At 51.9% G+C, this 27,798-nt stretch overlaps 1 protein-coding gene across 6 annotated transcripts; it reads left to right on the plus strand.

Annotated features, from left to right (window-relative positions):
- The first annotated feature begins 1,071 nt into the window (after nt 1-1,071).
- UBN1 (ubinuclein 1) lies at nt 1,072-27,786 on the plus strand. 6 transcript variants are annotated; one of them, XR_014226868.1, is made up of 20 exons: nt 1,072-1,119; nt 1,633-2,048; nt 3,662-3,748; nt 4,614-4,709; nt 5,244-5,378; nt 5,818-5,921; nt 7,070-7,508; nt 10,625-10,695; nt 12,634-12,763; nt 12,940-13,058; nt 13,510-13,632; nt 14,490-14,633; nt 17,409-17,459; nt 18,568-18,610; nt 18,898-20,124; nt 21,523-21,775; nt 22,078-22,167; nt 25,174-26,273; nt 26,909-27,118; nt 27,670-27,786. XR_014226868.1 is itself a non-coding variant. In XM_082292194.1 (18 exons), the coding sequence occupies exons 2-18, from the start codon at nt 1,809-1,811 to the stop codon at nt 27,699-27,701; spliced, it is 3,384 nt and encodes a 1,127-aa protein (XP_082148320.1). In that variant the 5' UTR covers nt 1,072-1,119; nt 1,633-1,808; the 3' UTR covers nt 27,702-27,764. The 6 variants fall into 6 exon arrangements, 3 of the variants coding, with proteins under 3 accessions (XP_082148320.1, XP_082148319.1, XP_082148318.1); XR_014226867.1 differs by having other exon boundaries at nt 25,174-27,118; XR_014226869.1 differs by lacking the exon at nt 22,078-22,167 and having other exon boundaries at nt 25,174-27,118.
- The last annotated feature ends 12 nt before the right edge of the window (nt 27,787-27,798 follow it).

Consider the following 27,798-nt stretch of genomic DNA (forward strand, 5'->3'; position numbering starts at 1 on the left):
AGGTGGCACCAGATGAGCCACTGTGGTCCCTTCCAGCCTGAACCATTCTGTGACTCTGTGGAATCGATGCCTGAGCTTGTCACAAACGGGGATTAAGCAGATTAAGCAGGACCTTCCCCCTGTGAACCCTCACTGGCTGTGACTGATGACTGCGTTGTCTCTCAAGGATTTTTCAGCAACTCCCTAAATCACCTTCTCCAGGATTTTAACAGACACTGGAGTGGGACTGACAGGCCTGTAGGTTGCAGGGTCTTCCTCCTTAGTCTGCTTGAGAACTGGGACACTGATCACCTTCCACTCAACAGAGACCTCTCCAGACTCCCCAAACCGCTGAAAAATAATGGAGAGAGGTCCCACGATGACATTTGCCAGCTCTGTCAGTACCCTGGGATGGATCCCACCGTGTCCCATCCAGCTGCAGCAGCCAGTCCTGAACAGCTTCAGGGGCTGCTGGGAGTTTGTCATCTCCAGTCAAGGTCTTCCAGCACAGGCCTGCAGCCTCATCCACAACAGCCATTGTTTAGGTATATTATAGTACTCCGTTGCCGCTTATCGTTACACATACATTCCCTAAGTTGCATTTCATTCAATGGAAGAAACTTCAGCTTGTTTAAGGGACACGAGGGAGAGGACGAACGCAGCTTCCCGGAGGCTTCACGCCACTGATTCCTACGAGGCTCCACCAAACGCTGCTCGGTGAGTGAAGAGTACGTGGGCAGCCGCTCCGAGAGCACCGACACCCGCCGCTGCCGCCGTCCCGCACGCGTCCCGGGCCATCTCCACAGCGCAGGCCACGGCTCCCCGGCGGAGCCCCGCCGCTCCCTCAGGGGCCGCCGCCATCTTGCCGCCCCTCCCGCCGCCGCGCGCGGGCCGCCGGGACGGGGCGGTGCCGGTGGCGGGGTTGGCCCGCCGCTATCACGTGGTCAGATGCAGCCGTTCCCGAGGGGTGTGGCCGCGGCGGCGGCCGGTGATTGGCCGCGGTGCGAGGCGTGACCGTTGGACCGGTCGCTGATTGGCTGCGGCGCGCGCGGCCCGGCGCGAGGGCAGCACCGCCCACGTGACGCGGGCGCGGGGCCGGAGCGGGCCCGGAGCGGCGGCGGCGGCCGCGTCCCGCCGGCGGTGAGTGAGGGCGGGCGGGGCCCGGCCGGCCCCGGCACCACGGCCTCGGCCCTCCCCTCAGCCCCGCGGGCCGCGCTCCCTCCGGAGGCGCTGCCACCCCGGGCCCCGCTCAGCCCTGGGCCCCGCTCAGCCCCCGAGTCTCGCTCGGCTCTGGGCCCCGCTCAGCCCCCGCCGGGGCCGCTGTTCCAGGGACGGTGGTGGCCGGGCCTCCGTGCAGCGGGACATCAGGCGGCCGGAGCGAAGGCCCGGCCCCGAGAGGTGCAGCCCCGGCCCGGGAGGTGCAGCCCAGCCCGGTGTTTGTGCCCAGGGCTCCTGGGTCGCGTCAAAGCGAGACTGGCGGGGTCGTTTTGTTTCCCCGGCAGCTGGATTTCCTTCAGCCCTTACAAATGGAGCGGTGTGATGTGAGGAGAGAGACCTGCGGTGGACTGGAGGGATAACGGGGAACTGCCAGTGTTGGAGGGAAGTCTGGTACAAGGATTGACTTCTTTCTTTCTTTCTCTCTAATGATTGCAGCAAGCGCTCACAGGACCGCCCTTTGTCATTTCCCGAGAAAACTCCAAAAGCAAAGCACTTGTTCTACTGCCAGCGTCCTCCATTATCATTGGTGAAATCCATCAGTGCAGCCCGACAGACCTTTCCTAATGCCATGGGAACGATGCCGTGAGGCCTGGTAAGACTTGGCCATAGCCATGACAGAGCCCCACAGGGTTTCGTTCACCACTCTGCATGGGCCACTGAGCAGCAGCTTCCTGAAAAGGTCTCGGAAGGACGATGGAGAGCAGCCCCCGGAGCCTGAGCCGGCAGCCACGGCCGTTCGCATCACTCTGACCCTCTTTGAGCCAGACCACAAACGCTGCCCAGAGTTCTTCTACCCAGATCTCCTCAAGAGCTGTCGAGGGAAAGTAAAAGGAGGTTCTTCAGGTGACAAGGTGAGTGTCCCTGGGGGCCTGTGGGAACCTGTGTTATAGCTGAAGGTCTCAAAGGCTGTCTCAGCATTGCTGTTTTGAGAATTGGGTCTGTGTTTGCTGTGAGGTGCTGCAAGGTGGGAGGAGGGTGTTGAACATCCTGCAGGCAGGAGAACTGACCCTCAGGCTGGGGTTCTTGTTGTCAGGCCACGCTGTGTCACTCCTTTGCTTTGGCTGGAATGTCGTGTTGGGAAGGTGTTGTGCTGGTGGCAGGTGTGGGATGTGGTGCTCGTTTAGTTTGGAATGGCTGGATCTAAAGTGAGTTTTGGTACCTGGGCAGCTGGCAGTGATAAGGAGCTGTTTTCCAAAGAGCACCAAAGGAGACATGAATGAGAACTCCTGTAGCATCTAAACTTGGAGTAAGGAGGGTTTGTCTATGAAAAGAAACATACTGGATTCTATTCCTTTTACTGTTTGCCTTCAGAACTGTTGGCAGTCAGTTGATGTTTTATGCTGCTTAATTTTGGGGGTTTTTTTTTTGAAAGTTGGGAGAGGCAGAGGCAGGTACAAAATTAGCTGGGAGGGCACCCAAACTGCAGTGACACTCTCAGAATCCCATCCAATTTGGCTTGGAAAGGGTCTTAAAGCTCATCCTGTTCACCCCCTGCCATGGGCAGGACACCTTCCACTGGCCCAGGCTGCTCCAAGCCCCAGTGTCCAACCTGGCCTTGGACACTGCCAGGGATCCAGGGGCAGCCACAGCTGCTCTGGGCACCCTGTGCCAGGGCCTGCCCACCCTCCCAGGGAACAATTCCTTCCCAATATCCCATCCAGCCCTGCCCTCTGGCAGTGGGAAGCCATTCCCTGTGTCCTGTCCCTCCATGCCTTGTCCCCAGTCCCTCTCCAGCTCTCCTGGAGCCCCTTTAGGCCCTGCAAGGGGCTCTGAGGTGTCCCTGGAGCCTTCACTTGTCCAGGTGAGCACCCCCAGCTCTCCCAGCCTGGCTCCAGAGCAGAGGGGCTCCAGCCCTTGGGACATCTTTGTGGCTTTCTCTGGATTCACTCCAGCAGCTCCACGTCCTTCCTGTGCTGGGCCCCAGGGCTGGGGCAGCTCTGCAGGTGGGGTCTCACCTGAGGGGGCAGAGGGGCAGAATCCCCCCCCTCCCCTGCTGCCCACACTGGGGCTCAGCCCAGCACAGGGGGTTTCTGGGTGCTCACAGCTGGGACAAGTCCAGCTGTCACCCACCAACACCCCGAATTCTCCCAGGGCTGCTCTCAATCCCTTCATCCCTCGGCCTGGATTGATCCCGTGGGTTCCCTGGCCCAGGTGCAGCACCAGCACTTGGCTTTGTTGAACCTCGTGAGGTTCCCATGGTCCCACCTCTCCAGCCTGTCCAGGTCCCTCTGGATTTGCTCCCATCCCTCAGATGTGTTAACCACACCACACAGCTGGGTGTCATCCCCAGACATGAGAGTGCCCTGATCCCACTGTCCATGTCACTGATGAAGATATTGATCAGCACTGTCCCAAAGGCTGAGTTATCTGATCTCCTGCCAGTCAGGATGGGTTTCATTCAGGGGGTTTTGGTGGCAGTGTGACAGGATTGGCTGTCATGGTTTCACCCCTTCTGTTTCTACAGAAGAAAGACGTGGCTGATCCCTTCAATGATGAGGAAAAGGAAAGGCATAAAGTGGAGGCTCTTGCTAGGAAGTTTGAAGAAAAATATGTAAGTGTTTCTTCTTTAAGTGATGTTATTCCTTGGGCTGGGCAGTGCTGTTCAGCTCTCAGGCAGGGCTTTTAATGCTCTCTGGCTCTTGGGTTCCTGTTCTCCCCCAGTCCTTTATCCTGGCTGTCACATGCTGGTTTTTAATGTTCTTTTTCTGTCTCGGGGCTGCAAAAATAGTTCAGATTCATTCTTAAATCAGACGAGTCTGATTAAAGTGAATGACATGAACTAAAGTGAGCGGCAAATCACTTACTGTGATTGATAAAATTGAATTTCCTTAAGCAAAAATTAATTTCCAGGCCTTGTTGCTGCGGCAGGATGGAATCTGCCAAGTCTCTGAGCATGGGGCTGTGATGAGTCCCCTCCCCTCAGGACACTGCTGCATGGATCTGCCTTACCTGTTCCTTTCTGTTCTTCCTTTTGCATTATTTCTGTAGTTGGCAGTAAAACCACACTGTGTTTTACCTCTGGCACTTTGGGGTAGCAAGCTGTGTGTTGTTTTCTGATCCCGTGGGTCACCCTGACACAGTCTCTGTGTGTTCAATGTCTGTAGTGCTGAGTCTGTACCCACCGGAGCACTTAGGGAGGAGCAAGCCCTGTGGAAGAGATGTTGAAGGGGTGCAGACCCAGCTCAGTGTGGAGTCTGGCTGGCAGTTTTTCATTTGGCTGCAGTGTTTTGTTTCTGTATGACAAGGCTTAAAACTGGATTTACCACAGCCTGCAAGTACAGTGTGATGGGAGCCAACCCTGGTTTGGTTCTGCTGTAGTTCTTCTGTCCTGGAGCCAGTGTTGCTGTCCTGTATCAGGGTATCTCTGTGGTGCTGGAAGAGAAAAGTGATCACAGTGTCCGTGTTTCCTTGTTCAGGGTGGCAAGAGGCGCAGGAAGGACCGGATTCAGGATCTGATTGATATGGGGTATGGCTATGATGAGTCCGACTCCTTCATCGACAACTCGGAAGCTGTGAGTGCTGGGGGGTCTGAGAGTGGCTAAAGGTGGCTGCTTGGGGGGCTGAACCTGGACTGGGAGTGAGCCAGGAGGGTACCAGGGCTAGGGAATGAGAGCTCCTGCAGCAGCTGCATGGCAGGAGATGCTGGTAGGCATTCCAGGCTGTTCTTGGGGGAGCACACTCTCCTCATTCTCGTGACCAGTGACAGGACTCAAGGCAATGGCTGGTGCTGAGTCAGGGAGGTTTAGGTGGGATATCAGGAAAAGGTTCTTCCCCCAGAGGGTTGTCAGGCACTGGAACAGCTTTCTCAGGGAAGTAGTCACAACACCAAGCCTGTGTGAGCTCCAGGAGCGTTTGGACAACAGGCGCAGGTTGGGATTGTTGGGGTGTCTGTGCAGGGCCAGGAGCTGGACTCAATCCTGATGGATCCCTTCCAACTCAGCATATTTTGTGATTCTGTGAACCCCACTGCATTTTCCAAGCAGCTGAGCTATGGGATGAAGTAACCAAGCTCCCAGTGCCAATAAAGTCTTCTCTGTTACTTCCAGTACGATGAGCTGGTTCCTGCTTCTCTCACTACAAAGTACGGAGGGTTTTACATCAACTCGGGAACGCTGCAGTTCCGTCAGGCCTCTGAGTCTGAGGATGATTATGTCAAAGAGAAGAAGAAGAAGTGTCCCAAGGTCAGCAAGGCAGCTTTCTCAATTATCCTGTCTGTTACAGCTCAGAGCTTGCCGCATGAAAGTGTGTTGGCATCCAGAGTGGGAGAGATTCGTGACTTGGTGTGGGCAGAACAGGGATGAGCACTTGAAATCCCATTGTGTCCTGAAATTTCTTAGTGAAATGAAGCCTGTCTGGCATGGATCAGACTCTGGCAGGGTTACCTGGTTCCTGGAGCAGAGGTGACAGCAGCTCCCTGTCACCCTGGAAGTCACAGCATTATGGGGGTGCTGTCAAATGCTGAAGGCAACACATGCTAGAACCGTGGTGAAGGATGTAGTGGGGCTGGGTTAATGAGTCCTGCATTTTCACAGTGTTGGGAGAGGTCCCAAAGTGGCTCTGGGAGTGCTGGTGATGTTGTGGGAAACTCTCTGATTCTGACTCGTTTTTAACCCTCTGCAGAAGCGGAAGTTGAAAGATGGGGGTGAAAAAATAAAGAAGAAGAAGAAGGATGATTCTTACGACAAGGAAAAGAAATCGAAGAAGTCCAAGTTTCCAAAAGCTGGGTAAGGAGGGGAGGAGGGAATTCTTGCTGCTCAGCACCTTGTTTCAGGGTTCCAGGTGGCTGCAGTAGGAACCTGTTGCAGTGTGGGGCGGCTCCAATGCACATTGCAAACACCAGCAGGAAAAGCCCTGTTGCTTCCAAAGTGGGACAGAAAGGCAGGGGATGATCAGGGAAGGAGCACAGCTTCCCAACAGCAGTGTCTGAGCAAAGGGGGGGCACAGCTGGCTGCAGGAGTGGTGTTTTCGGAGCTCTGTTTAGGCACTGACAGGAGGAACAGATATGGGGAGTAGAGAGAAAGGTAACAACTGTTGAGACAAAGCTGTGGAGGAAAGGCAGGTGGGAAGGGCTTGGACTCGGGGCTGTACGAGTGTCGGGCTGGCAGGGAGGGAGAGGTGACAAGGCAGGCTGTGTTACTGCTCTCTCTGGGCAATCCTTTGTACTCCTGCCCAAAGTATTTCTTGGATGAGTGCTCAGCTCTTTTGTAGCTTTTGGGCTGTAAAATGGAATGGTTTTTCTTTTTGTTCTGAGTCATCTTGTGCTGTAGCTCTGTCCTTGCTTTGGTCTGCATGGCCTGTCTCTTTCAGTATCTATATCTGTTGCTTTTCACTCATTTCCTATATTTGCCTCCTAAGTTTTTTCCTTCTTCCTTTAACTATTCTTTGTAATTTATTTTTTCCTGTGTGGATCTGCTTTTGGGCAGCAGCAAACCATGTGTCTGACATGGTATCATCAGTGTGTGATCCCTTCCAAGCGAGCAAGGAAAAGAATTTGCTCTCCTGGTTTCAACACAAAAGAAAGCTTCACACTAACTCTGTCCTGCCTCAGTTCCTCTGTACTAATTGTGCATTTCCCATCCTTCCTTGCTGGAATAACAATAATTTCATGAAGCTAAATGAAAGCAGAGCTCTGTGGAGGTGGTTTAAGCCCCGGCACCTCTCTGCAGTGAGTCAGGACAGCCTTCTCTGAGCTGAGAGGAACAGGCAGAACCTTAAGACTTTCAGAAGCTGTAAAATACTTTTTCTGGTGTACTTGGTTAAGGGGCTAAGACTTTCCAGGGAATTGTGCCTGAAGTGAACTGGGGGGAAGGGACCCTCTTTACTCCTTGATCTTGTATGCAGTTCCCTTTCCCCCTCCATGCTTTGTTTGCAGCTTCACAGCGTTAAATGCAAGTAAGGAGAAAAAGAAGAAGAAATACTCTGGAGCTCTCAGTGTCAAGGAGATGCTGAAGAAGTTTCAGAAGGAGAAGGATGCTCAGAAGAAAAAAGATGAAGAGCAGAAAGTGGTGACTCCTTCCCCAGCAGACCCTGCAGCCCCAAGGGAGGCAGAGGCCATGGCCGACCCTCTGCTCTCGCTCTTCGGCCACGCCAGTGACAGTGACCTGCTCCAGGCAGCCACAGCCATGGACTCCCTGAGTGACCTGGACCTGGAGCGGCTCCTCAGCGAGTCCCCGGAGGGCAGCCCCTTCCCTGAGGCCGAGGATGGCAGTGACCCTGGTGGCACGGGCTTGGAGCAGGAGTTCAAGCAGCCACCTTCCCTCCCAGAAGGGCTGCCAGCCCCCCTGGAGAAACGGATCAAGGAACTGGCTCAGGTACAGCAGCTGCTGGGGGCAGTGGGGCTGGTGGTCACTGGAGGGGGCACAGCTCTGCTGGGTGTGTGTGGCAGCACCCAGGCACAGAGCACATTCCAGTGGGGGAGTTCCTCAGTGCCACTGGGATCACACCTTGGTGTCACCTGGTTTCCTCTGAGTCATTTCCTTGAAGGCCCAGATGTCAAGTGATGTCCAAGTCCAGGACCTTGTTACCCACTGAATGTAACACTCCAGATCACACCTGATCAGGATTCCTCCTTTACCCCTCTTGGCAAAGTATGGAGCTGATGCAAGAAGTAATTTCTAATGTCAGCTTGACATGAATGAACTGAAATGTGAATTACTGAGGCTGATTTGGGCTGGGATGGAGTTAATTTTCCCCACAGTGGCTGGTATCAGGCTGTTTGGGGATTGTGCTGTAAAGGGAGCTCATAACCCAGGGATGTTTCTGTTATTACTGAGCAGAGAGTGCTCACCCAGTGCCAAGGCCTTTGCTGCTCCTCACCCCGCGCTGCCAGCAAGGGGCTGGGGGGCATGAGGAGCTGAGAGGGGACACAGCCAGCACAGCTGATCCCAACAGGGATATCCCAGACCATGGGGGGTGATGCTCAGTATATAAAGCTGGGGGAAGAAGAAGGAAGAGGGGGATGTTTGGAGTGATGGCATTTGTCTTCCCAAGGAACTGTTACATGTGATGGAGCCGTGCTGTTCTGGGGATGGCTGAACACCTGCCTGTCCATGGGAAGTGGGGAATGAATTCCTTGTTTTGCTTTTCTTGTATGGCTTTTGCTTTCCCTGTTACACTGTGTTTATCTCAGCCCAGGAGTTTTCTCCCTTTCACCCTTGTGATTTCCTGCCCCATCCCACCTGGATGAGGGAGCAAGCAATTGTGTGGGGCTGAGTTGCAGGCTGGGGTTAAACCACGACAAGGACAAATCCCACCATAATACTTTTAACATGCTGTGCTGCTCAGGACAGGGAAGGGGTGCACAGTGTTCTGTGTGTAAAATCAGAGGCTGCAGCTGGAAAGCATTGCCACAGATCCACGGTGTGAGAAGGCCTGGAAAGCCCTGTAGATGGGGCTTGAGGATTTGCTAGAACCATTTCCATGTCATACACAGGCAGATCCTTCACTGAAGCTTGGGTACCACTCTGAAGCTGCACCAGTTGGAGTCCTTTCCCCATTTTTAACATCTCGTTGTCGGGGTACCATTTAGGAAGTGGAATAGATTAATGTCTAGAAGGATGGTCCTGTGTGTTTTCACCAGTAGCTCCTCCTGCAGCTGGACTCCTGCTGTGGGACTCACCCATCTTCTCCAAAATGTGGTGTGTGTGGGAAGCTCCAGTCTGTTTTGGGAGAAGGAAAACATCAGATGCTGGTCAGGGATGCCTTCCTGGCATGTCAAAGTGTGCTTTCAGCCTTGTGGTGTGAGGGCTGTCACCATCAGCCTGTCAACAAGTGCTGGGAGGTTTTGTTCCTGCTGCTGGTGTGGTTTTAAACATTGATTTTAAGTCATAAACATGGCCTTGGAGCTCTGTGGTGGTTCTGCCTCCTGGGGCACTTCAGTTGAGAGCACCTCTTAGTTAAGTAAGAGATGCTGAGTAACTCCTGTTACTAAAGATAAGCTGCTCTTAGAGAGCTGTTCTGCTGAGTTGTGCAGTGGGGGTGAGCAGATGGGAGGGGAGGAGGAATTGAAGAAAGTATTGCCACAGCTGATAAAAATAATGGGCTCTTGGTGGATGTTTCTGCTTCAGAAAGCACCAAAATAGTAGTTTCTGACTCTATCTGAGTTAAAGGAGAATATTTTGGAAGTTCCACGATATCAGGTTAATTGTTATGGTGTTGTGAAGCAGTTTAATAGCAGAGTCCCCACTGATTTTGCTGCTTAGATCTTCCTGCTGCTGTGTCTCTTGTTGCTGGATTGTGGATGTTAAGGAAAGAAACAAACTGAAGCCTCTGGGTCAGTTAGGATTTTGGGACATGCACTCAGGTGGGAATGAAGAGGTGCTGTACCTCTGCCTGAGAGCCAAGTCTCTTCATCCCAGAGGTGGGAGCATCTCCTGAGTTAAATGGAGCCTCCAGGCATTTCCTCTTCTACTTGAACTGCTTTGACTTTAACCCTCTCCTTCCTAAACAATTTTCCCATTGAGGATTCTCCTTAGCATTGAGCCTTCTCCTTTGGTATCACCAGCTGCCTGTGACCTGCTGCTGGCAGGGAGGAATGTTCACCTTCTGAGCATAAATTAATTGCTTGCCTGCCTCAACTTTGGAGTGGTAAATCATGGGATTTCAAAATCCTCTCCTGGTCTCCCTTCCTGTGCAAGGAATCACTAACTCACTGTGGTGCCTTGTGCCAAATCCCAGTTTTGTTTATATCCCCACTCAGAAAAAACTGAAAGCTCTTGGCAGTTTGCTACTATCTCATTCATCTCTCGGAATTATTCTCTTGTTGGACATATTTTTCATGGGTGTGATGTTTTTGGGCAGCACTTTGTGAGCTGCAGTCATAGCTCAGGAAGCTTCCTGAACAGGACTTTTTTGTTGTTGTTTCCATGGTGTTGACTGGGAATAACACATCCCCTGTGGCTGTGACTCTTCTCTGTTGGTTTCTTGGCTTAGTTTCCAGATTGATCTAGAAAACTTGGTGATAAGTCTCCTCAACCTTTCTTAGTTGGGATTAGGATGAGCTTTCCTGGTCCAGGGACAAGCTCTGTGCTCATATTCCTCAATGTATTGTGAAGTTAAAACCATGCCCTGAAGCTGTTGTTCTTCCCATGGCAAGTTTGCCAAAGAAGCCACCAAGCCATCTCCTTTGTCCCATTAAAGAGAGGAATCTTCACTCCAGAGTGGTCACTCCAGTGCATCTGGAGGGGAGAATCCAGACTGGGAAGGTCACAGGGTGTGCAGGACATGGTGTTACCAGGTGAGGCAGGGCTGGACTTGAACTGGGGAGGTGTGAGAGGACAGGGCACGATCTCACCTCTGCTGTGACAGAGTTTATGTAATAAAACTGTGCCTTTTTTTGCAGTAATTCTGTGCTGGTTTAGAAGACCTGTGGTTGCTTGTGCCAGCTGTGAACTGCTGCTGATGATCTGTGTTATTTCCTGACTTGCAGGCTGCCAGAGCTGCCGAGGGAGAAGGCAAGCAGAGGTTCTTCACTCAGGACATCAACAACATCATACTGGAGTAAGTGCTGCCAGCAGAGAGGTGTGGGAAAGGAGAGCATTAGGCAGAGCATTTTTGGTAAATTCAGGAGCAGGTTCAGCAGGAGTTGTGGGGTTGTCCTTGTGCAGGTCTTCCAGGCCAGAATAGCATGAAAGTCTCCTAGAAATGACTTTCAGTTGAAATATGATGTGGTAGGAGAACATTGGAGGGGATGTATCCAGGCCTCCTGTTCTCAAGATAATTATTTGCCTAAATTTGGTCACTTGACCTGTGAGTTCAGCTTGATGCAAGACCAGTCTCTCCCTGTGAGAGATGTCAGGCAGGTTTTTGCTATTTAACTTACATGCTATATAGAATTGTTTAGAACTGGGATAAGGCTGCTGTGTTCAACTGGTTCTCTGGGAAAACTGGAGGAATTCCATTCCTGCTCTGTGTTTTTGAGGCTCCAAATTACACAGTGCCATTGTTGCTCAGGCAGCTGCAGATAATGGCTTCATTCTTCTGCCAGTGCCTGGAGAGGGCTGGTGAGTGCACAGGGCTTTGTGATCAGTGCAATAATACTGACACCCAGGCTTTAATTTCATTGAGGTTTATCCAGGCACTTGCAGGCAACTGCCAAGGGGAGGTTTGGGACTCTGTTTCCCTCTCATTTCCAGGGCTGATTACCACCTTCCAGCATTCCAGTGCTGGCTGCACAAACAGTCCTTGTCTGGTGTCAGACTGATCACTTCAGCCTCATTCAGAGGAGATTTAGACAGATTTGTACGACTTTGCTGTACAGTTTGGATTGGGGCAATCCCAGACAAAAGGAACTCACTGAGAGCAGCCCTGGGAGAAAAGGACTTGGGGTGTTGGTGGGTGAGAGGCTGGACATGTCCCCTGTGAGCTCCCAGAGCCCCCCTGTGCTGGGCTGAGTCCCCAGCGTGGGCAGCAGGGGATGGGGGGATTCTGCCCCCTCAGGTGAGACCCCACCTGCAGAGCTGCCCCAGCCCTGGGGCCAACAGCAGAGGGACCTGGAGCTGCTGGAGAGAGTCCAGAGGAGGCCACGGAGGTGCCCCAAGGGCTGGAGCCCCTCTGCTCTGGAGCCAGGCTGGGAGAGCTGGGGGTGCTCACCTGGACAAGAGAAGGATCCCGGGAGAGTTCAGAGCCCCTTGCAGGGCCTAAAGGGGCTCCAGGAGAGCTGGAGAGGGACTGGGGACAAGGGCTGGAGGGACAGGACACAGGGAATGGCTTCCCAGTGCCAGAGGGCAGGGCTGGATGGGATATTGGGAAGGAATTGTTCCCTGGGAGGGTGGGCAGGCCCTGGCACAGGGTGCCCAGAGCAGCTGTGGCTGCCCCTGGATCCCCGGCAGTGTCCAAGGCCAGGCTGGACATTGGGGCTTGGAGCAGCCTGGGCCAGTGGAAGGTGTCCCTGCCATGGCAGGGGGTGGAACAAGATGGTCCCTTCCAACCCAAAGCGTTCTGTGACTTTGATGATGGTGTTGATGAATCACTTGGCATTTTACACTTTTTGATACCAAGAGGTGGCTTTAAAAGCCAGGCTCCTAAGTTCTGTTTAACTGTGTAGATGGGTTTGGCACACTCTGATCTCTCTCATCTGCTCACTTGGAAGTTGAAACCCAAGGGATGAAGTTTGATTTTGTATTGTCCTGAATTCCTCTGCCATAACCACTGTGCACTTCCCATCTCAGTACCTGACCCTCCTGCATTCAGCTGCCAGGGAGAGCTGCAGAACAGATGCGACTGCTGACTTCCATTTGTTCCTTCTCCAGCTCCTCCCAGACCAGATTCAAAGCATAGCTTGGGATAAAATCCGTTGATCCTGGAACCCAAAGAACCTTCAACGCAGCGTGCCTTGTCCTTTGTCCCTCTCTCCCTGCCTCCAGCTGCCCTCAGAGTTGCCCTGCTTGCTCAGAGGATCGCTGTCAGGCCCTGCTAATGCTGTGTTTGTGTCCCCAGCATCGAGCTGCAGACGCGGGAGCTGAGCAGCCAGGTGCGCTCGGGGGTCTACGCTCACCTGGCCGCCTTCTTCCCCTGCAGCAAGGACACCCTGCTCAAGCGAGCCCGCAGGCTCTACCTCTACGAGCAGGTGAGGGAACTTGCCAGCACAGCCCCTTGTGTGTGTGGTGCCCCTGACATGCCCAGCGTGGCTGGTGGCCCCAAACAGCCTCCATGGGGCACCGTCCTGGCACGGCGGCTTCTGAACTGGCTGGGTTTTGGTGTCCCAGCCACGTGGAGCTTCAGGGTGCTCTGTGCTTGCTCCAGGGTGGCCGACTGAAGGAGCCTCTGCAGAAGCTGAAGGAAGCCATTGGAAGGGCCATGCCAGAGCAGGTGGCCAAGTACCAGGAGGAATGCCAAGCCCATACTCAGGCCAAGTTCGCCAAGTAAGCTCCTCGTTTGCTGATTTCCCCAGCAGGCTCTCTGTGGCCTGGAGGCTGCTCTCCTGAAGTTTACCACCTCTTTTTGTTCTGTAGGCTAAATTTACTGATGGGCATTGATTGGCCCAGTTGAGCTGTGTGTGTTCTTTGTGCTGTCTGTGGCAATGCCAGCTACAGCAGCACTGATGGCACCAGAGCTGGGCTGAGGGGTTTTGCGTGTGCAGGCGTGTCCTTAGGAACGTGGCAGCCTGGGAACAGTCAGGCTGGCTTAGTCCCATGATCTCTTGTTACAAAATATTGGGAGATTTCTTAACCTTGAGCCCATAGCTCAGCTTGCACCCTAAGCCAGAGATTGATTGCTGGTATTGAGACCTCTGACCAGTGCTGTTCAGAGATACTTAATCCTCCATTTGAACCTGCAGGACAATCACTTCCACATTTTCTGTCTCCGTTTTAGGATGCTGGAAGAGGAAAAGGACAAAGAGCAGCGAGTTTGTTCTGATGATGATGAGGATGAGGAAAAGGGAGGGAAGCGTGTCGCGGGCCCACGGAAGAAATTCCAGTGGAATGATGAAATCAGGTTTGAATAACTGAGATATGAACCAACCCACGACCTGTGTCACTCTTTGCCGTTGGCAGTGAAGCATTTTGGTGCCTGTGTCTTGTTTTCAGAGCAGTGCTGATCACCTGTAGGAACAGTCAGCTTGGAGGCTCGTGGCACATGGTGCTGTTTATGGAAGCCATTACTGCATTTATTACATCTCACCCTGAAGCTGCTTTCAGGCCCAGGCTAGCTCTGAGAGAAGTGCTGAGAATCCTCTGTGCAGAGTCCAAAAGAGAGAGTCTGATCTTTGGGAACAGAAGGGATTCAGCTGAATTGCTGACATCCTACAGCCCAGACTCTTAACACACCCAGGCTCTGGTTGTGGAAGCAGTTGAAGCTGTTGGGTTTTGCTGCCCCTGGCACTTGGGGGACTGACACAGAAGGGAGTGCTGAGAACAGGGGAGAGTGACAAAAGGTCAAAGGAAAATCAGTCTTGCTGTCTTTTCTTCTTATTCTGGAACAAATCAATTTGTGCTGTTGATTCATTTAGGACACAGCCAGCTTTGCTTCCTGCCTTCTCCTTGCTGAGAGGTTCGGTTCTGTGGTTGTTACTGGTGCCTGTGGCTCTGGCACTGGTTTGCTACCTCAGCTGTTTCAGGAGATTACACTGGGAACGGGTAACAAGACTTTTCTCCCTGGTGCATCCACGTGTGTGCACACACAGAGCATGGAATATGCCTTTCCCTTCCCCATTCTTGGGGAGGCAGTGCAGGGTTGTATTAGCAAGGGCCAGGTGTGTCTTGGTGTGTTTATCCAGCCTGGATAAAAAGAATAATCTCCAAGTGGGAAAGGTCAATCTGCGTAACCGTATCTGAAATCTTCCTGTTCCTCAGGGAGCTGCTTTGCCACTTGGTGAAGATTAAGTTGGATGGTTATGACCTTGACAAGAATAAGGCTCAGTCTCTAGAGGATTATGTGAAGACCTTCCTAGAAGGAGAGGTGAAGCCCCTTTGGCCAAAAGGCTGGATGCAGGCCAGGTGAGCAAGAATCAAGGGATTCCTTGTCCCAAGGGACCTGGGAAGGTCATTAGTCCTGCCCTTGCTCAGGGAATGGCTGGCTTCAGAGTTAGATCAGAGTGCTCAGGGCTTTGGCATGTGGAATTTTGGAAATTCCCAAGGATGGAGATTACCACAGCATCTCTGGGCTCCTGTTCTGGTACTTGATCACTCTTCATGAAATCTTTCCTCCTTATTTCCAGTAAGAATTCCCTTGCTGCACTGAACTGAATATTCCCTGCTTTTGTTTTTCACTGTGCGCCTTTGAGAAAGGTCTGGCTCCCATCTTGGTCATGTCTCCCTGTCCCCACCACTCTTTAGGTAGTGGAAAACTGCCATCAGACTCCTCCTGGGGCTTCTCCTTTTCCAGGCTGAGCAAACCCAGTTCCCTCCACCTCTCCTTGGCTGTCACATATCCCTGTTCCTCGGGCTGTCTCTAGTTTGTTGGCATCTCTCTTGTATTGTGGGGACCCTGAAACTGGATCTGTGTCCAGAAGTGCCCTCCCAGGTGCTGAACAGGGGATAGTTTGCTCTCAGCAGGACACCTTTGCAGCAGTGGCTCCCCTTCAGCTTGCCCCCCAGGACCCCCAGGTCCTTTCCTGCAGGGCAGCTGCCCAGGGTTTTTCCATCCCAGCTGCAGGACTTGGTGCTGGATTTCATTGAGCTTCACAAGGTTTGTGTTGGTCCTTCTCCAGCCTGGGAAGGGCTCTGTGAATGGCAGCCCTGCCCTCCAGCATATTCTCCACTCCCTCTGTCCCTTTTCACCTCACAAACGTCCTGAGTGCAGTCAGGACTGTAAATAGCAGTGCTGAGTAGCCTTGGTCCTGTGCTGATGTCAGGCATGCCACTGGCAGGTAGAACTGGCACTGAGGTCAGGCCCACGGGCCAGTCTGTGCTTTCTTGGCTCTGTATTACAAAGGATCACTTTATAATCACAAAGGATACATTTTCCAGACACTTTGGGAAGTCTTCTCTAGAGTCTTCCCAAAAGAAAGCAAAGCAGAAAGGTTTTAGGGGCTTATTAAAGTCAGTAGAATTTGGTGTGGTTTCTGCACCCTCACTGCTGTTTCCTGCTCCTTCCCTCTCTCCATCATCCCTGCCCTTGAGCTGGCAGTGGCAGAGAGCCACGCAAATGGCAGAGTCCTCCTGCTGGGACTGTCATCATCTTCTGGCCTGCTTTGTTTTGCTCAGTACTTTTAAAGAAAGGACAACTCTGCAGTCTTCCTTCTGGAATCTTTAAGGTTCCTTCCAAGCCAAGCTGTTCCTGTCTCTTTGCATTTCACGAGCTGGGCAGTGCTGTCTTCTCTCTGCTGAATTTGCTTTCTGTGTGTTGGGGGGATAAAGGAAGATGCAGGTGGCAGTTCCTAAGAGCAGCACATCACAGACCCACTTGGAAAGGTCCATGGCTGTTTGTTGCAGTTGCATGTGCACAGGAAGCTCAGTGCTGAGCGTGGTTGTAGCATGGTGGTGCAGGAGCTGAAAGATGGCATTAGGAGGTGGGGGAAGATTCCTGCTTAGTTAATGAAGATATACCCAGCCTGAGGGTCTTGGCTTGCCAAGTTTTAAAAACTTTTATTTGAGTAAAAGGAAATTAAAATCTTTAACTCCAAGTTTGATGGTGAAACTGTTGTTGGGCATTCAGGTGCTCACCCAAGACTCAGTGTAGGAGGCACTTCCAGTGGAGTTAAGTACAGAATGACTCAATAAAAGTGGGTTTCCTGATTGCTTTCCAGGGGCTCAAGGATAATGGTTTCTCCTGCTGGGACTTGGAGTTGGCCTTGATCTTTCTGGGTCCCATCCAACTCAAGATATTCTCTGACTTGGTGGTTTAAAGGCAGAGGGTAGAGTGACAGCCACAGGGAGGGATTGGTGGCTCTAAGGAAACTGTAACAATTTTATGGATAAGTCAGCTTGATTTGCTGTCATCATGATCTCAGGAGTTCATCTGTAAGAGGAACTTGAAGGTGGACAGAGCAGCAATTTCATGTATGAGTTGAGAGAGGCCCTGCCATGAGTCTGTTTCCTCCATTAACACTAAGAGATGATGAACAGAATATTGGGCTAACATCAGCTTGCTTTTTAAGAGAAAAAGGATGACAAAAGTCTGTTAACACCAGCCAGGAATCACATTCCATGTGCCAGTACTGAAGGAATGTTTCTGACTCCTCCCTGACATGTAAGAAGGCAGCTGAGTGGCAGCTGGTTTGGGTCAGAGAGTGTTTGTGGGAGACTCTGGTTTACCCTGAGTAGTGCAGGGCTTTGGATGAAGCTCAGTCTGTGCTTGGTCAGCCCTTCCAGAAAGGGTTGTGCTGTACAGAGTCACCTCAGCTCTTGGCTGGGGACACAAAGGCGACACAGACCCTTCTCTCCTTCATTGCTGTGTGAGAGGAAGGGAAGGGAACCTTTCTCCCTGGAAGCTGAAGAGCTCTTGGATGATCTCTGGCAGCAGGAACGCCCTGAGTGATGATCCTGCCTCTCCAGTCGGCTTTTTAAGCTGGCAGAGCTTTTTCCTTAGGTATTGTCCAACCACTGCCTTAATGGCTTTTCCAGTGCCTACCAGTATTGCTCCCCAGAGAGAGAATTGTGTGGGGCAGCTCAGGAGAATCTTCCTGGAAAAGGGCTGAATATTTGTTTGCTCTCTGTGGTTTCAATTTCACTGAGTCCCCTGCTGTACTGTGCAGCTCTGTCTCCAGTGATCCCAGCTGCTCTACTGGGTCTTGCTGGATATCACTTCTCATTGCTCTCTTCCCTTCTTAGGACACTGTTTAAGGAGAGCAGGCGTGTACACGGACATCTCACATCAGTCCTGTGAGTATCACAGCATTCCTTTGGAGTGAAAACTGGTGATCTCCATTCCCTGGGGCCTGGGGGGATCGTGCAGGAGCACCTGAGCTTGCTTGGCTCCCCCCGCATAGATCGGCGCTGCTTCCTTTGGGGAGGTCTAGGGAGAGCAGTTGTTTGTGTGTGACATCTCCCAACACTTTCCTGAGGTGCTTTAGTCTTCAGTAAGCTCAAAAAGAAGAACTGTGAAGCCAGGTTGCCCCCTGGTTCAACAGCCTGGAGCCAGGCCTGTGTGCTGGGCCTGGCAGGCACAGCAAGGTAAAGTGGAGTTGTGACTTTTGCAGCCTGTTCAGTTGGTCCTTACTGGATTCTGGATTCCCTCTTTCTTGTTGCCTGGTTCAAGGAGGAGCACAACGAGCTCAGACTGGTGAAGGAGGGTGCAACAGGCTGGCGGGTGGCAAACCAAGAGCCATCAGAATCCAGCTGGGCAGGGGCTTTAATCCAAAGGCTCTCATGGATCTTGCTGGTGGTTGATAATAGATGAGGACATGGATTCAGGCTGGTGTCTGTTTGGCAGACAGTCCTGTTCTTGGCACTGGATGAGTGAGGGGAAGTGTGAGAAACACTGTGGAGTAGGGTGTAGAGTCATCCTTCCTTCAGCCACACCACCCAGCAGCTCAGGGATGTCTTGTACCAGAGATTGCATCTGACCAGATCTATTCTCGGGGAATTTGGCAGATGCTTTTGCATCCTTGGCTTCTTCTGGGAACCCAAAAGGAAGGTGTGACTTCTGCAGAACAGTCTCTGTGCCAGTTTCTCTCTGGGCATTGCTGTAGGAGGGCAGCAGTGGGGTCCTGCAGCTGATGCAGGATGTGTGTGTGTGGGTGTTTGCTGCTCTGCTGCCATTCCAAGACTCTGCTCTGCTTCCTAATCCGCTCCCTCTGTGCGAGTTGGGGCTTCCAAGAGCAGCAACCAAATGTCATGAGGTTTTGAATCCTAGCAACCTGAGATGCTGCCTCTGTTCCCTGCAAAGACTCTGTGGATCATCTCTGACAGGGCCTGGGTGTGCTCCCTAGCTGGCTCCTTCCCTGAGGGCATTCACTGAGCCACATTTCTCTTGTCTTCCTCCAAACAGGGCGAAGAAGAAAGTTATAGCTCCTACTAAGGTGAAAGTGAAGGTGAGTTCTGTTTTCTGGTTCTCATGGTTGGTATGTGCCAAAAGCCAAGTGACTGCCATCCTGAATCGCGTGTTTGAGTTTTGTATCCGTACGTCAGCTACTGTGAAATGGCTCTGCTCAGTATTTGGCTTGGAAAAAACAGCTGGAACAGCAGCTAAAATGGATGGCAGTGGCAGCTGGGAGGGAAGTGGGGGCTCATGGGCACAGAATGTGTGTAACCTGCCTTTTATCCCCAAACTGTGAAGCCTGTCTCTCTTCTGACTGTGCCTTCTCCTGTGATGTTCCAGGACTCTTCCTGCAAGCCAGACAAGAAGCTGTCGGTGTCCGTCCCTTCCCTGCACTCGAGCACCACCTTGGCCATGTCCTCAGAGCCCCAGGGAGGAGCCCTGGGCATCAGTGCCCAAAACAGGGAATTCTTGTCCCTTGGCACAGCCCAAGCTGCCAGCAGCACTGCCACTCCGGCCACCTTCAAGGATGACTCCTTGGATGAGGACTTGATTCACAACCCCACCTCCTCCCTGGAAGCAGTGTCCAAGGAACTGGCTGTGCTGAACAGCAGGGCGGGAGGGAGCCCTGACTTTACTCTTCCTGCAGCTCCAAAAGCTCCACCAGAGAAGATCCCAACTCTTGCATCCTCAGAGGAGAAGAGGACATTTCCAAAGCCCAACCCTGCCCCTACATCATCCTCTGGTTCCCTCCAGTCTCCTCTAAACTTCCTAGCTGAGCAGGCCCTGGCATTGGGCCAGTCTTCTCAAGACAAGAAGACAGAGAACTCTAATTACAAAGAGCATTCCTGCCAAGCTTCCCCCAGCAAAATCCTTCCTGATGCCCACCAGGCTAAGCAGAAGCACCACAGCCTGGTCAGGCCAGGCCACGGGCCCCCAGCCTCAGTGCCAGTGCCGGGCTCTCAGGTGAAGGTCTTCCACCCTGGTGCTCAGCTCCAGAAAACCTTCACCTCCCCAGCTCCCTTTGTCAAACTGCAGAACCCCAAGTCCTCCACCCCTCTGCCCCAACGCTCCCTCCTCCAGCAGGTCAAGTCATCAACCAAAGCTCAGAGCTTCCATTCCTCCACGTCCCCAAGCAGCACCCAAAACTCCAGCAGCTCCCACAAGAGCCAAGGCTCGTCCTCATCGTCTCTCAGCTACGCCGGGAAGCACTCGAGCGGCTCCGGCTCTTCAGGACAATCTTACAAATCGCCTTTTGTCGCTGGGTCCCTCTCCAAGCACGGGGCCTCCTCCAGCAGCTCCTCCTCTGGAGCTTCTGCAAACCAGGGCAGCTCCTCTGTGACTTTGCTTCCCAGCGTTCCGGCCCCTTCCCCGGGCTCGGCCTCCAGCCGCCCGGCCTCCGGCTCCTCCGTGAAGAAAACTCCCGTTTCCCAGAAGCTGACCCTGGTGGCACCTCCCGGCGGCTCCAACGGAGATTCCAGCGGCGGCACGCAGGGCGTGGCCAAGTTGCTGACCTCGTCCCTAAAGCCAGCTGTGGTCAGCAGCACCGCAGCCTCTACCTCTGTGCCGGTAAGGGGGCAGTGCTGCGAGCTCCTGCCTTGTTCCCAGCTGCCCTAAAGGGGGCACTTCAAAAGCAGTTTCTGAAATTCTCGAACGACTCACTGAATTTTGGCTGCTTTAGGCTAGAAAGTTGTGGCCTTTGCCCTGGGCTTGTCCTCCAGAATTCCAGCTTTCATTTTCAGCTTAAAGTAGCCACTAAGCTGAATACTTTGCTGCCTTCCAAAGGGCAGTTTTTGCCCAGGCTGTGTCATGGTCCTGCCTTGGCTCTGAGAGTTATGGGGACAGTAGGGCTCCCATTTGGATTAAGAGAAAGTGCAGTAAGGTAATTCATCACAAGAGGTAAAATTAATTGCATAAACTAAAAGTATAATGATGAATTTGTTATTAATTAGATCTACAAACTTAGCCTTCTTTAAAATACTGCAAGTCATTTTAGTATTATTGCCACTTCTGTCACGACTGGCCCATAGAATAAATGAGCTGTGGTCATAGAACCATGGAATCATTCAGGTTGGAAAAGCCCTCTAAGATCATCGAGTCCAACCATTCCCTCAGCACTGCCAAGGCCACCTCTAACCCATGACCCAAGTGCCACATCCACGTGGCTTTTAAGTCTTCCAGATGTGGTGATTCCACCACAGCCCTGGGCAGCTGTGCCAGTGCCTGACCACCCTTCCCATGAAGAAATTTTCCCAATATTTGTTGGGATAGAACATTTCAGGAAAGACTCCTGGGTTGTCAGAACAGACTTGTGTTGTTCTAATATTGTATTACTTAATGATATAAGGGGCTTAATTTTTATCTATAGCAAAAAAAAGTAATGGTTCCTAATGTTGTTGTATTCATTTGGTCTTGGCTGCTCATCCCTGCCTTCCTTTGTGGCCCGTGGAAAGAGCTGGGAAATTCAATGAGTATATTCAAATGGAAACCATGTACTGCTCAGCTTAGGTGCCTTGTCTTTTACTGAGCTAGAGAGCTGGGAAGCACTCCCCAGTGGTGCCATGAGAATGTCCATGAGAGGGATCCTAAATAACATCCTGGGGTGCCTTGGGTGCCAAACCTCGGTGCCTGGAGTTGTCAGCAGTGTGTGCTGCCAGAAGTGAGTAGGAAGCATCCCCCCTGGAACTCGCAGGCAGTATGGAAACTTTTCCTCTGCCTAATGGAGGCACAATTCCAGAGCAAGGGAGTCATGGAGACAAATCCAGCGTGGCCACATTCAGAAGAGCTGGCTTGCCCATGTCCATCTGCAGATGGCCTCAAGTGTTGGCATCTCTTGGGTCCTGGCTGGGAGGGTGCTTTTTCCAAGGGGGAATTCTTGAGCATTCCATGTTTTGCAGATGTGTAAGTATGAATGATGCTGTGCCTTGGTTTTCCCTCTCCTGACTGACCTTTTCCGTTGCTTTGCAGAAAGGAACTAGTGGAGCTGTGCTGCTAACGAGTTCTTCCTCCTTAAGTGTACTGGCTCCATCCTACAAGTCCAACAACCCAAAGCTGCCAGCTGCCCTGAGCTCCACCCCGTTAGGTATTATCTCTCCTATTCATTCTTTCCCTCTCCATGTCATCTCCTTCAGTTCCGACTCCTCCCCAAAAGCAGGAGTTTCCAAGGACGCAATAGTTACGGGACCTGCTCCGGGGACTTTCCACCACGGCCTTGGGCACAGTGAGTATCCTGCTGGTCACCTGTGTGTCCCTTGTGCCTGTGCTGTCACATCAGTGCTCTGCTGGGCTGGCCCATTGCACACCAGCCCATCTCTCTGGCTGTTGCTTCATGCTGTGGTCCCTGCTTTTGTATCTCCAGCAGTTGCATTTGGAGAACCTTGGCCACATCCCTAGAGCTCACCCAGAAGTGCCAATAGCTGGAACCCGAGCTCTGAGCTAACTGCTGCAGCTCCTCTGCTCATTTCTGTCTTGGATGTGTATTTGTTCCTTTTTTCCCTCTCCTCTCTTTGTTTTTCTCTCTAGGTCTTCTGGCTGGTTTGCACTCCAGCCCCCACCATGCAGCGCCACTCCCACACTCTGCCCTGTCCACTCATTTACCACAGAGTTTGCCAGGTAACTTGTCAGACACTCGTGTTTGTCTTCCACCTCGTAAGTCTCCCTCTACCTCAGCAGATGCTTCCTTCAGGGCTGGAACCAAAGGGGTTGTCCATGTTTTCCAGCTGTGTGGTTGCCACTAAAGCCTCTCCAAGGTGCAGAATGAGGGGCTGGGAGCAACCTGGTCTGGTGGAAGGTGTCCCTGCCCATGGCAGGGGGTGGAATAGGCTTTAAGGTCCCTTCCAACCCAAACCATTCCATGATTAGGAAGGAATTCTTGGCTGTGAGGGTGGTGAGGCCCTGGCACAGGGTGCCCAGAGCAGCTGTGTCTGCCCCTGGATCCCTGGCAGTGTCCAAGGCCAGGTTGGATGGGGCTTGGAGCAAGCTGAGCTAGTGGAAGGTGTCCCTGCCCATGGCAGGGGGTGGAATGGGATGGGCTTTAAGGTCCTTTCCAATCAAACCATTCTGGGATTCTGTGAATACTGGAATGATGAATCCTCAGTGCTTACAGCAAGTGTTGGTTCCTGGAGATATTCAGAATTATGGTGCCAGGATGAAAGCTGTGCCTGTTAGTGCACAGCCTGCCAGGACTGCCCTGGAATGAATGTTCCAGCTCTGTGGAGTTTTGTTCCTGGTGACCTACATAAAATGTGTCAGACCAGACTGTCTTATGTCTGTGCACTGAGTTAATTGCCAGCATCTCCTTCACAACAAGTTTGTAGTGTAAATGCAGATTGCTCCACTTGCTGCTCACAACGTGAGCATTTGGCAGTTGAGCCTGTTCCTGCCCCAGTTTGATGCCTGCAGAAGTGATGCATAAAACAAGAGTTTTCCAAAGGAGGAGAGAAGTAAGGAAAATTGAAATTCAGCACCCGCAGGTTGGGCTTACCTGTTTCAGGGAGCTGCTTATTCCCCTGGTAACTCGAATTTCTGCTTTCTCAGGAGTGTTCTTCAGCACTTGGGTGCAGTTCAGTGCCACTGTCTTAGTACCTGCTCCTGTTGGGATGGTCTTCCTGGGCAATATGAGCCTGATTTAGGAGTGCTAGCCCGATCCTGTGGCTGTGTGCATAGATAACCATGTGGCCTCCTGGAGGAGTCATGAAATAAAACGCCCTTGAGTGCTGAGCACGGTGCTTGCTTGCTGAAGAAAGAAGAGTGCGTTGTGCACTCGTGCAAATGCAAAGCATTGGTTGGCTTTGCTTCCTTTGCTGAAGAGTGAGGTGGGTTGTGCCACGCTGGTGGGGTAGAGCTGAAGGAGGTTCTAGCAGTGAGCCCTACTGTGACAGACCCTTCCTTCCTGTTTGTGAGCCACCCTTCCCGGAGACTGAGATCAGGGATCGCACTTTGAACGTGGCTTGTGGAATGGATTCCACATCACTGAGGAGCAGCTCTTTGTGCCTTTAGTTGAGGGAATTCAGAGTGGTTGCTTCACTGTTGTTCATAGGGCTTATAACAGAAGAATTTTTTGATGGACTCTTCAGTGGGATGTAGTGCCAGAAGACAAAAGATCACTGGGAATAAGTGAAGGAAAACTGACCATGGATACAGCTCCAGCAAGGACCTGCTTTCTCACTTGGTGTTTTCACTTAAAGATCTGAGATGGAGCCGAGTGCTGCCATCTCTTGGAACATTCCCACTTTTGGTGTTTTGTAGAAGAACACAGTGACCCCCATTACCTGAAAGTGAATTCCTGTGTTCTGTGGCACAAGCTGTGTTTGGCTGTGCCAACATCTGCCCACAGCTGCACTGCTGTGTGAACGCTGCGAGGTGCGTGGGAGGTTGCTGCAAATGCAAGGGAATGTCAATGCCTTAAATAAAAGTGCTTTTGTATCCATGTTCATCCAAAAGCCTCTGAGCAAAGAGCATCCGGTGCTTGCCTGTGTGTGTGGTCGGTGCTGCCATTGCTGGTGGAGGTGCCTTGTGCTGGGGCTGGGAATGTGGTGCTGGTTCTGTGGAAATGGGATGTGCTGGGCTGGGCTCTTGCATGCAATGAGCTGTTCTTGGCCTGGAGGAGAAGCTGCTGCTGCTGCACTGCTCGGTGCCACTGCTGCTTAGCTGCACGTCTCAGGACTCCCATTTGTTCTTCACAGTCTGAAGTAGTTTTAATTGCTCCTGGAAAACTTTTGCTTCCTTAAACTTCCTTCCTTCTTCTCTCTTCAGTGTATTTTCTCTTTTCCTCCACATCCATTCCTTTCTGTTCCATCAGTGGTGAGATTCCTATAGTTCCTGTTGCTATCAGTGGGCACCTAAAGCCTTCGTTTAAAAAGCACCTAATGAAATAATTTTAAAAAATCAATAATAAAGCACCTAAAGCCCTACCTGAAAGGAGTTTGTAGGTGAGGGGTTGGCCTCTTCTCCCACACAACCAGTGACAGGACAAGAGGAAACAGGCTCAAGCTGTGCCAGGGGAGGTTCAGGTTGGACATCAGGAGGAATTTCTCCATGGAAAGGGTGCTCAGGCCTTGGCAGGGGGGCTGCCCAGGGAGGTTTAGAGTCCCCATCCCTGGAGGTGTCCAGGGAAGGGCTGGAGGTGGCACTCAGTGCTCTGGGCTGGGGACAAGATGGGAATGGGGCACAAACTGGACTCCATGGTCTTGGAAGTCTTTTCCAACCTCTGTGATTCTGTGATTACAACAGCAAAAATGTACAACAGGTTCCTTCCAACCACCTGTAGGTGCAAGGCAGCCATACCACGTGTTTCGGGTGTCCTGGAGGGGCAGATGTGGCAGGGTGGATTTAGAGAAGGGCACAGGCTACGGTGTCCCTGGCAGCTGGAATTGTGCCATGGGGTTCCTGCTGGGAGCCCACAGGGGACCCTCAGCACTTCCCTTGTCCCTTCCTCAGAGGCTGGGCTGCTCCCTGTGGGGAGATGGCTCCAAGCACATCCTCTTCTTCCTGATTCCTTGGTGCTGGGAAGGAAAAGCAGGTCTTTCCCTCTGTGCTGAGAGGCCTGGCTCTCCCAGCTGCTCACTCTCCATGGGCTGGTGCTGAACCCCCTTCCCAGCTGGTTTTATTTTCTTTCAGATGCTTCTCAGCTTCATGGCAAAGGGTCCAATGCACAGCAGCGCAAGTTGTGACACCTGCGAGGAGGGGAGCTCCAGCACCCATAGGATAAAACCCAGAGGAACAGGACTTTGGATACCAGCTGTGTCTTTTGATTTCTTTTTTTTTTCTTTTTTCTTTTTTTTTTTTTTTACGACAACTGGAGAGACTGAACTGCAACGAGGAACTCATTGGGGCGTCTGCTCAGAGGCTTTCCGAGCTGAGCCCCACACACGGGGCCACCTCGAGCCATGCCCTGATGAGAGGAGCCTTTTGTAGCACTGTTTTATTGCTGCTGCCCTTCCTGCATTCCCTGGCACTGGCAGGAGCTGGAACTGGCAGGGAGGCTCGGGTGGTCCTGCCGTGGATTCCCACCCACCCGTGTCTGTAGCTGCCAAGTACCTCCAAGTCCAGTTACCTCCTTGGTCTCCCCTGGAGGGTATGAAAGGTGCTTCTTTCTTCTGCTTTGGATTTACTTGGATAATTCTAGCACTGCCAGTGCTTTCTTGAAGACATTTGAGTAACTTTCCAATTGTACTATAAAACTGTGCTACACTTAATTGGAGGATTTAACATTTCCTGTGTGGTGAATCTGAGGAACCACCTGATGTTCCCCTCTGGAGGAGAAGGAAGACTCTTTAGAGAGACATTTTTAGATGCAGTCATCGACTTTTAGAATTCTACTTCTTTTGAGTTTTTGGATTTTTTTTCCCCTCCAAAGGGATGCTTTTTTCCTGCTCAGTTTTATCCTCATTGCCATTGAATGCATTGGATTGAATGGGACACTTCTTAGCATGTCACATGGATCAGAAGACATAATTCCAGTGCCTTTTATGGTGGAGCAAGAATGGACTAGTGACACACATTTCAGCCCTATTTTGTGTGCTCCTCAACCCTTTTTTAACCATTCTGTATTTAAAATGTATTCTGGTTTATTTAATAGAGCTTTTTATGGTTGCACATCAGAAAAAAAAAAAAAAAAAAGGAAAAGAAAAAAAAAAAGCTGCACTGTCTGGACTTCAGTGGTGACCTGGTGACTGAGCACAGTCCCAAATCCAGCAGGAGCACCAGTTCTCGTCCCAGTATGTGCAGGCGGGTTCCAGGCCCTCCCCTAAAGCCATTCTTTCCTAGGGTTGTGAGTTAGGATCAATTTGGTGGGCAGAGGGAATGAGCGAGACGAACCAAGGTCACTACCTGTCGAATGAATTCCAGAGAGAAGCACTGCTCTCCTCAGTGATACCTGCACCAGGATCGTGTGCTCAGCACAGCTGCAGGAACAGGGACCATCCACCACTGGGGGCTGTCTTTTCTTGTTCGTTTTCTTAACTTTTACACCTAAATACTCTCCCTGAGCACCCCCTTTCAGGCTAAGGGCAGGCTGAGGCTCCACCTGAGCTTCCTGAGGTTTGGTTTCCTGCTCTGCCCAGTCTGTCTTCTCTCAGGCCCCCACAGCCACGTCCCAGTTGTGCAGTGGTAGCGCTGATCCATGTAGAATTTACTGGTATTCCAAGGAAAAGCTTGTAGCTTCCTCCTTGAGCTTTGGGGAAGGACGCTGACCGCAGGATAGCAGCAAATGTCTGCTTTAGTTTCCCCTGGTTTTTGTCAAGAGCCGAAGAAGACTGTTTCCAATTGGAGCTGATACGTAACTGCCCGAGATCAGTGAGTTGATTGTATTTCAAATCAATGGATACAGCTCTGATTTCAAGTCTGTTTACAGAAAATACCTAGGTTGTAGCAAAAGAGCCAAAGACAGAACTCGCGTGGGTAAAACGAAGCACAGCATTTCTCGGTGGACTCTGAGCAGTGGATGTCGCGTGGTTCCTGTTGAAGGCCTCATCCTGAGGGGTGCTTGGCACCTTCACCTTCCCCGGGGAGCTGAAAGCTTGGGACACCTGGCAGGATAGGGGCTCTCAGCGAGTGACTCGAGGTACTGGTTCTCCTCCCTCTCTTTGCTTTCACTTGAATGCTTCTGCTGGGAAGCCCCCGTGTGTGCGGCCGGAGCAGAATGCCCTCCTTCTAGGAATTTAGCGAAGCCTCTTGCCTCAGGGAAATGTTTATGTGGTGGAAGTTCTGTGGGATATTTTTTCTTTACATGCGATAATGAATGAGTGAGTGGTGTGGAGCAGCGTGGCAGCAAGGCAGGCCCACGCAGAGCAGCTGATGGGGAGCCAGGCTGGCACCTCTGCCTTGGTGAGGCAACTTGCAGCGCTTCCAGGATGGAACGGGGAGGGAAGGCTCCCATGGCACTTGGGGATGGCAGTTCCTTTTGGGTGTAAGAGCTGCAGTTTACTATTCTATTTTTTTTCTGTGTGTGTTGGGACTGTCTTGCTGACGATGGTGGGGGTGGTATGAAAACTGTTAATCTTGTACAGAACAACTGAATAAATTGTTTCAAACTTTCCAAAACGCTTTTTTTTCCCCCCACCCCTCTCCTTACCTCTAGTTCCCTGACTTTGATTCCATGAATTTCTGTTGCAGCTTGGATGCTCATCTGTGGCTTGAGTGAGTAATGAATTATTGACTGTTTTAAAGTCTCCTATGTGGTGAGTGAATGGCAGCTCTGTTACAGCTGCTGAAGAGGTAGGAATGTTTCTTCTCATTCCCTGT

The sequence above is a fragment of the Coloeus monedula genome, assembly GCF_965178545.1.
Source record: "Coloeus monedula genome assembly, chromosome: 16".
Taxonomy (NCBI): domain Eukaryota; kingdom Metazoa; phylum Chordata; class Aves; order Passeriformes; family Corvidae; genus Coloeus; species Coloeus monedula.

Excerpts from the sequence above, each read along its gene's own strand:
- UBN1 (XM_082292192.1), top strand. The coding sequence starts at position 1,809 with ATGACAGAGCCCCACAGGGTTTCGTTCACCACTCTGCATGGGCCACTG. Across the intron at positions 3,749-4,613 it reads GGAAGTTTGAAGAAAAATAT|GGTGGCAAGAGGCGCAGGAA; the intron begins GTAAGTGTTTCT and ends TTCCTTGTTCAG. Across the intron at positions 5,922-7,069 it reads TCCAAGTTTCCAAAAGCTGG|CTTCACAGCGTTAAATGCAA; the intron begins GTAAGGAGGGGA and ends CTTTGTTTGCAG.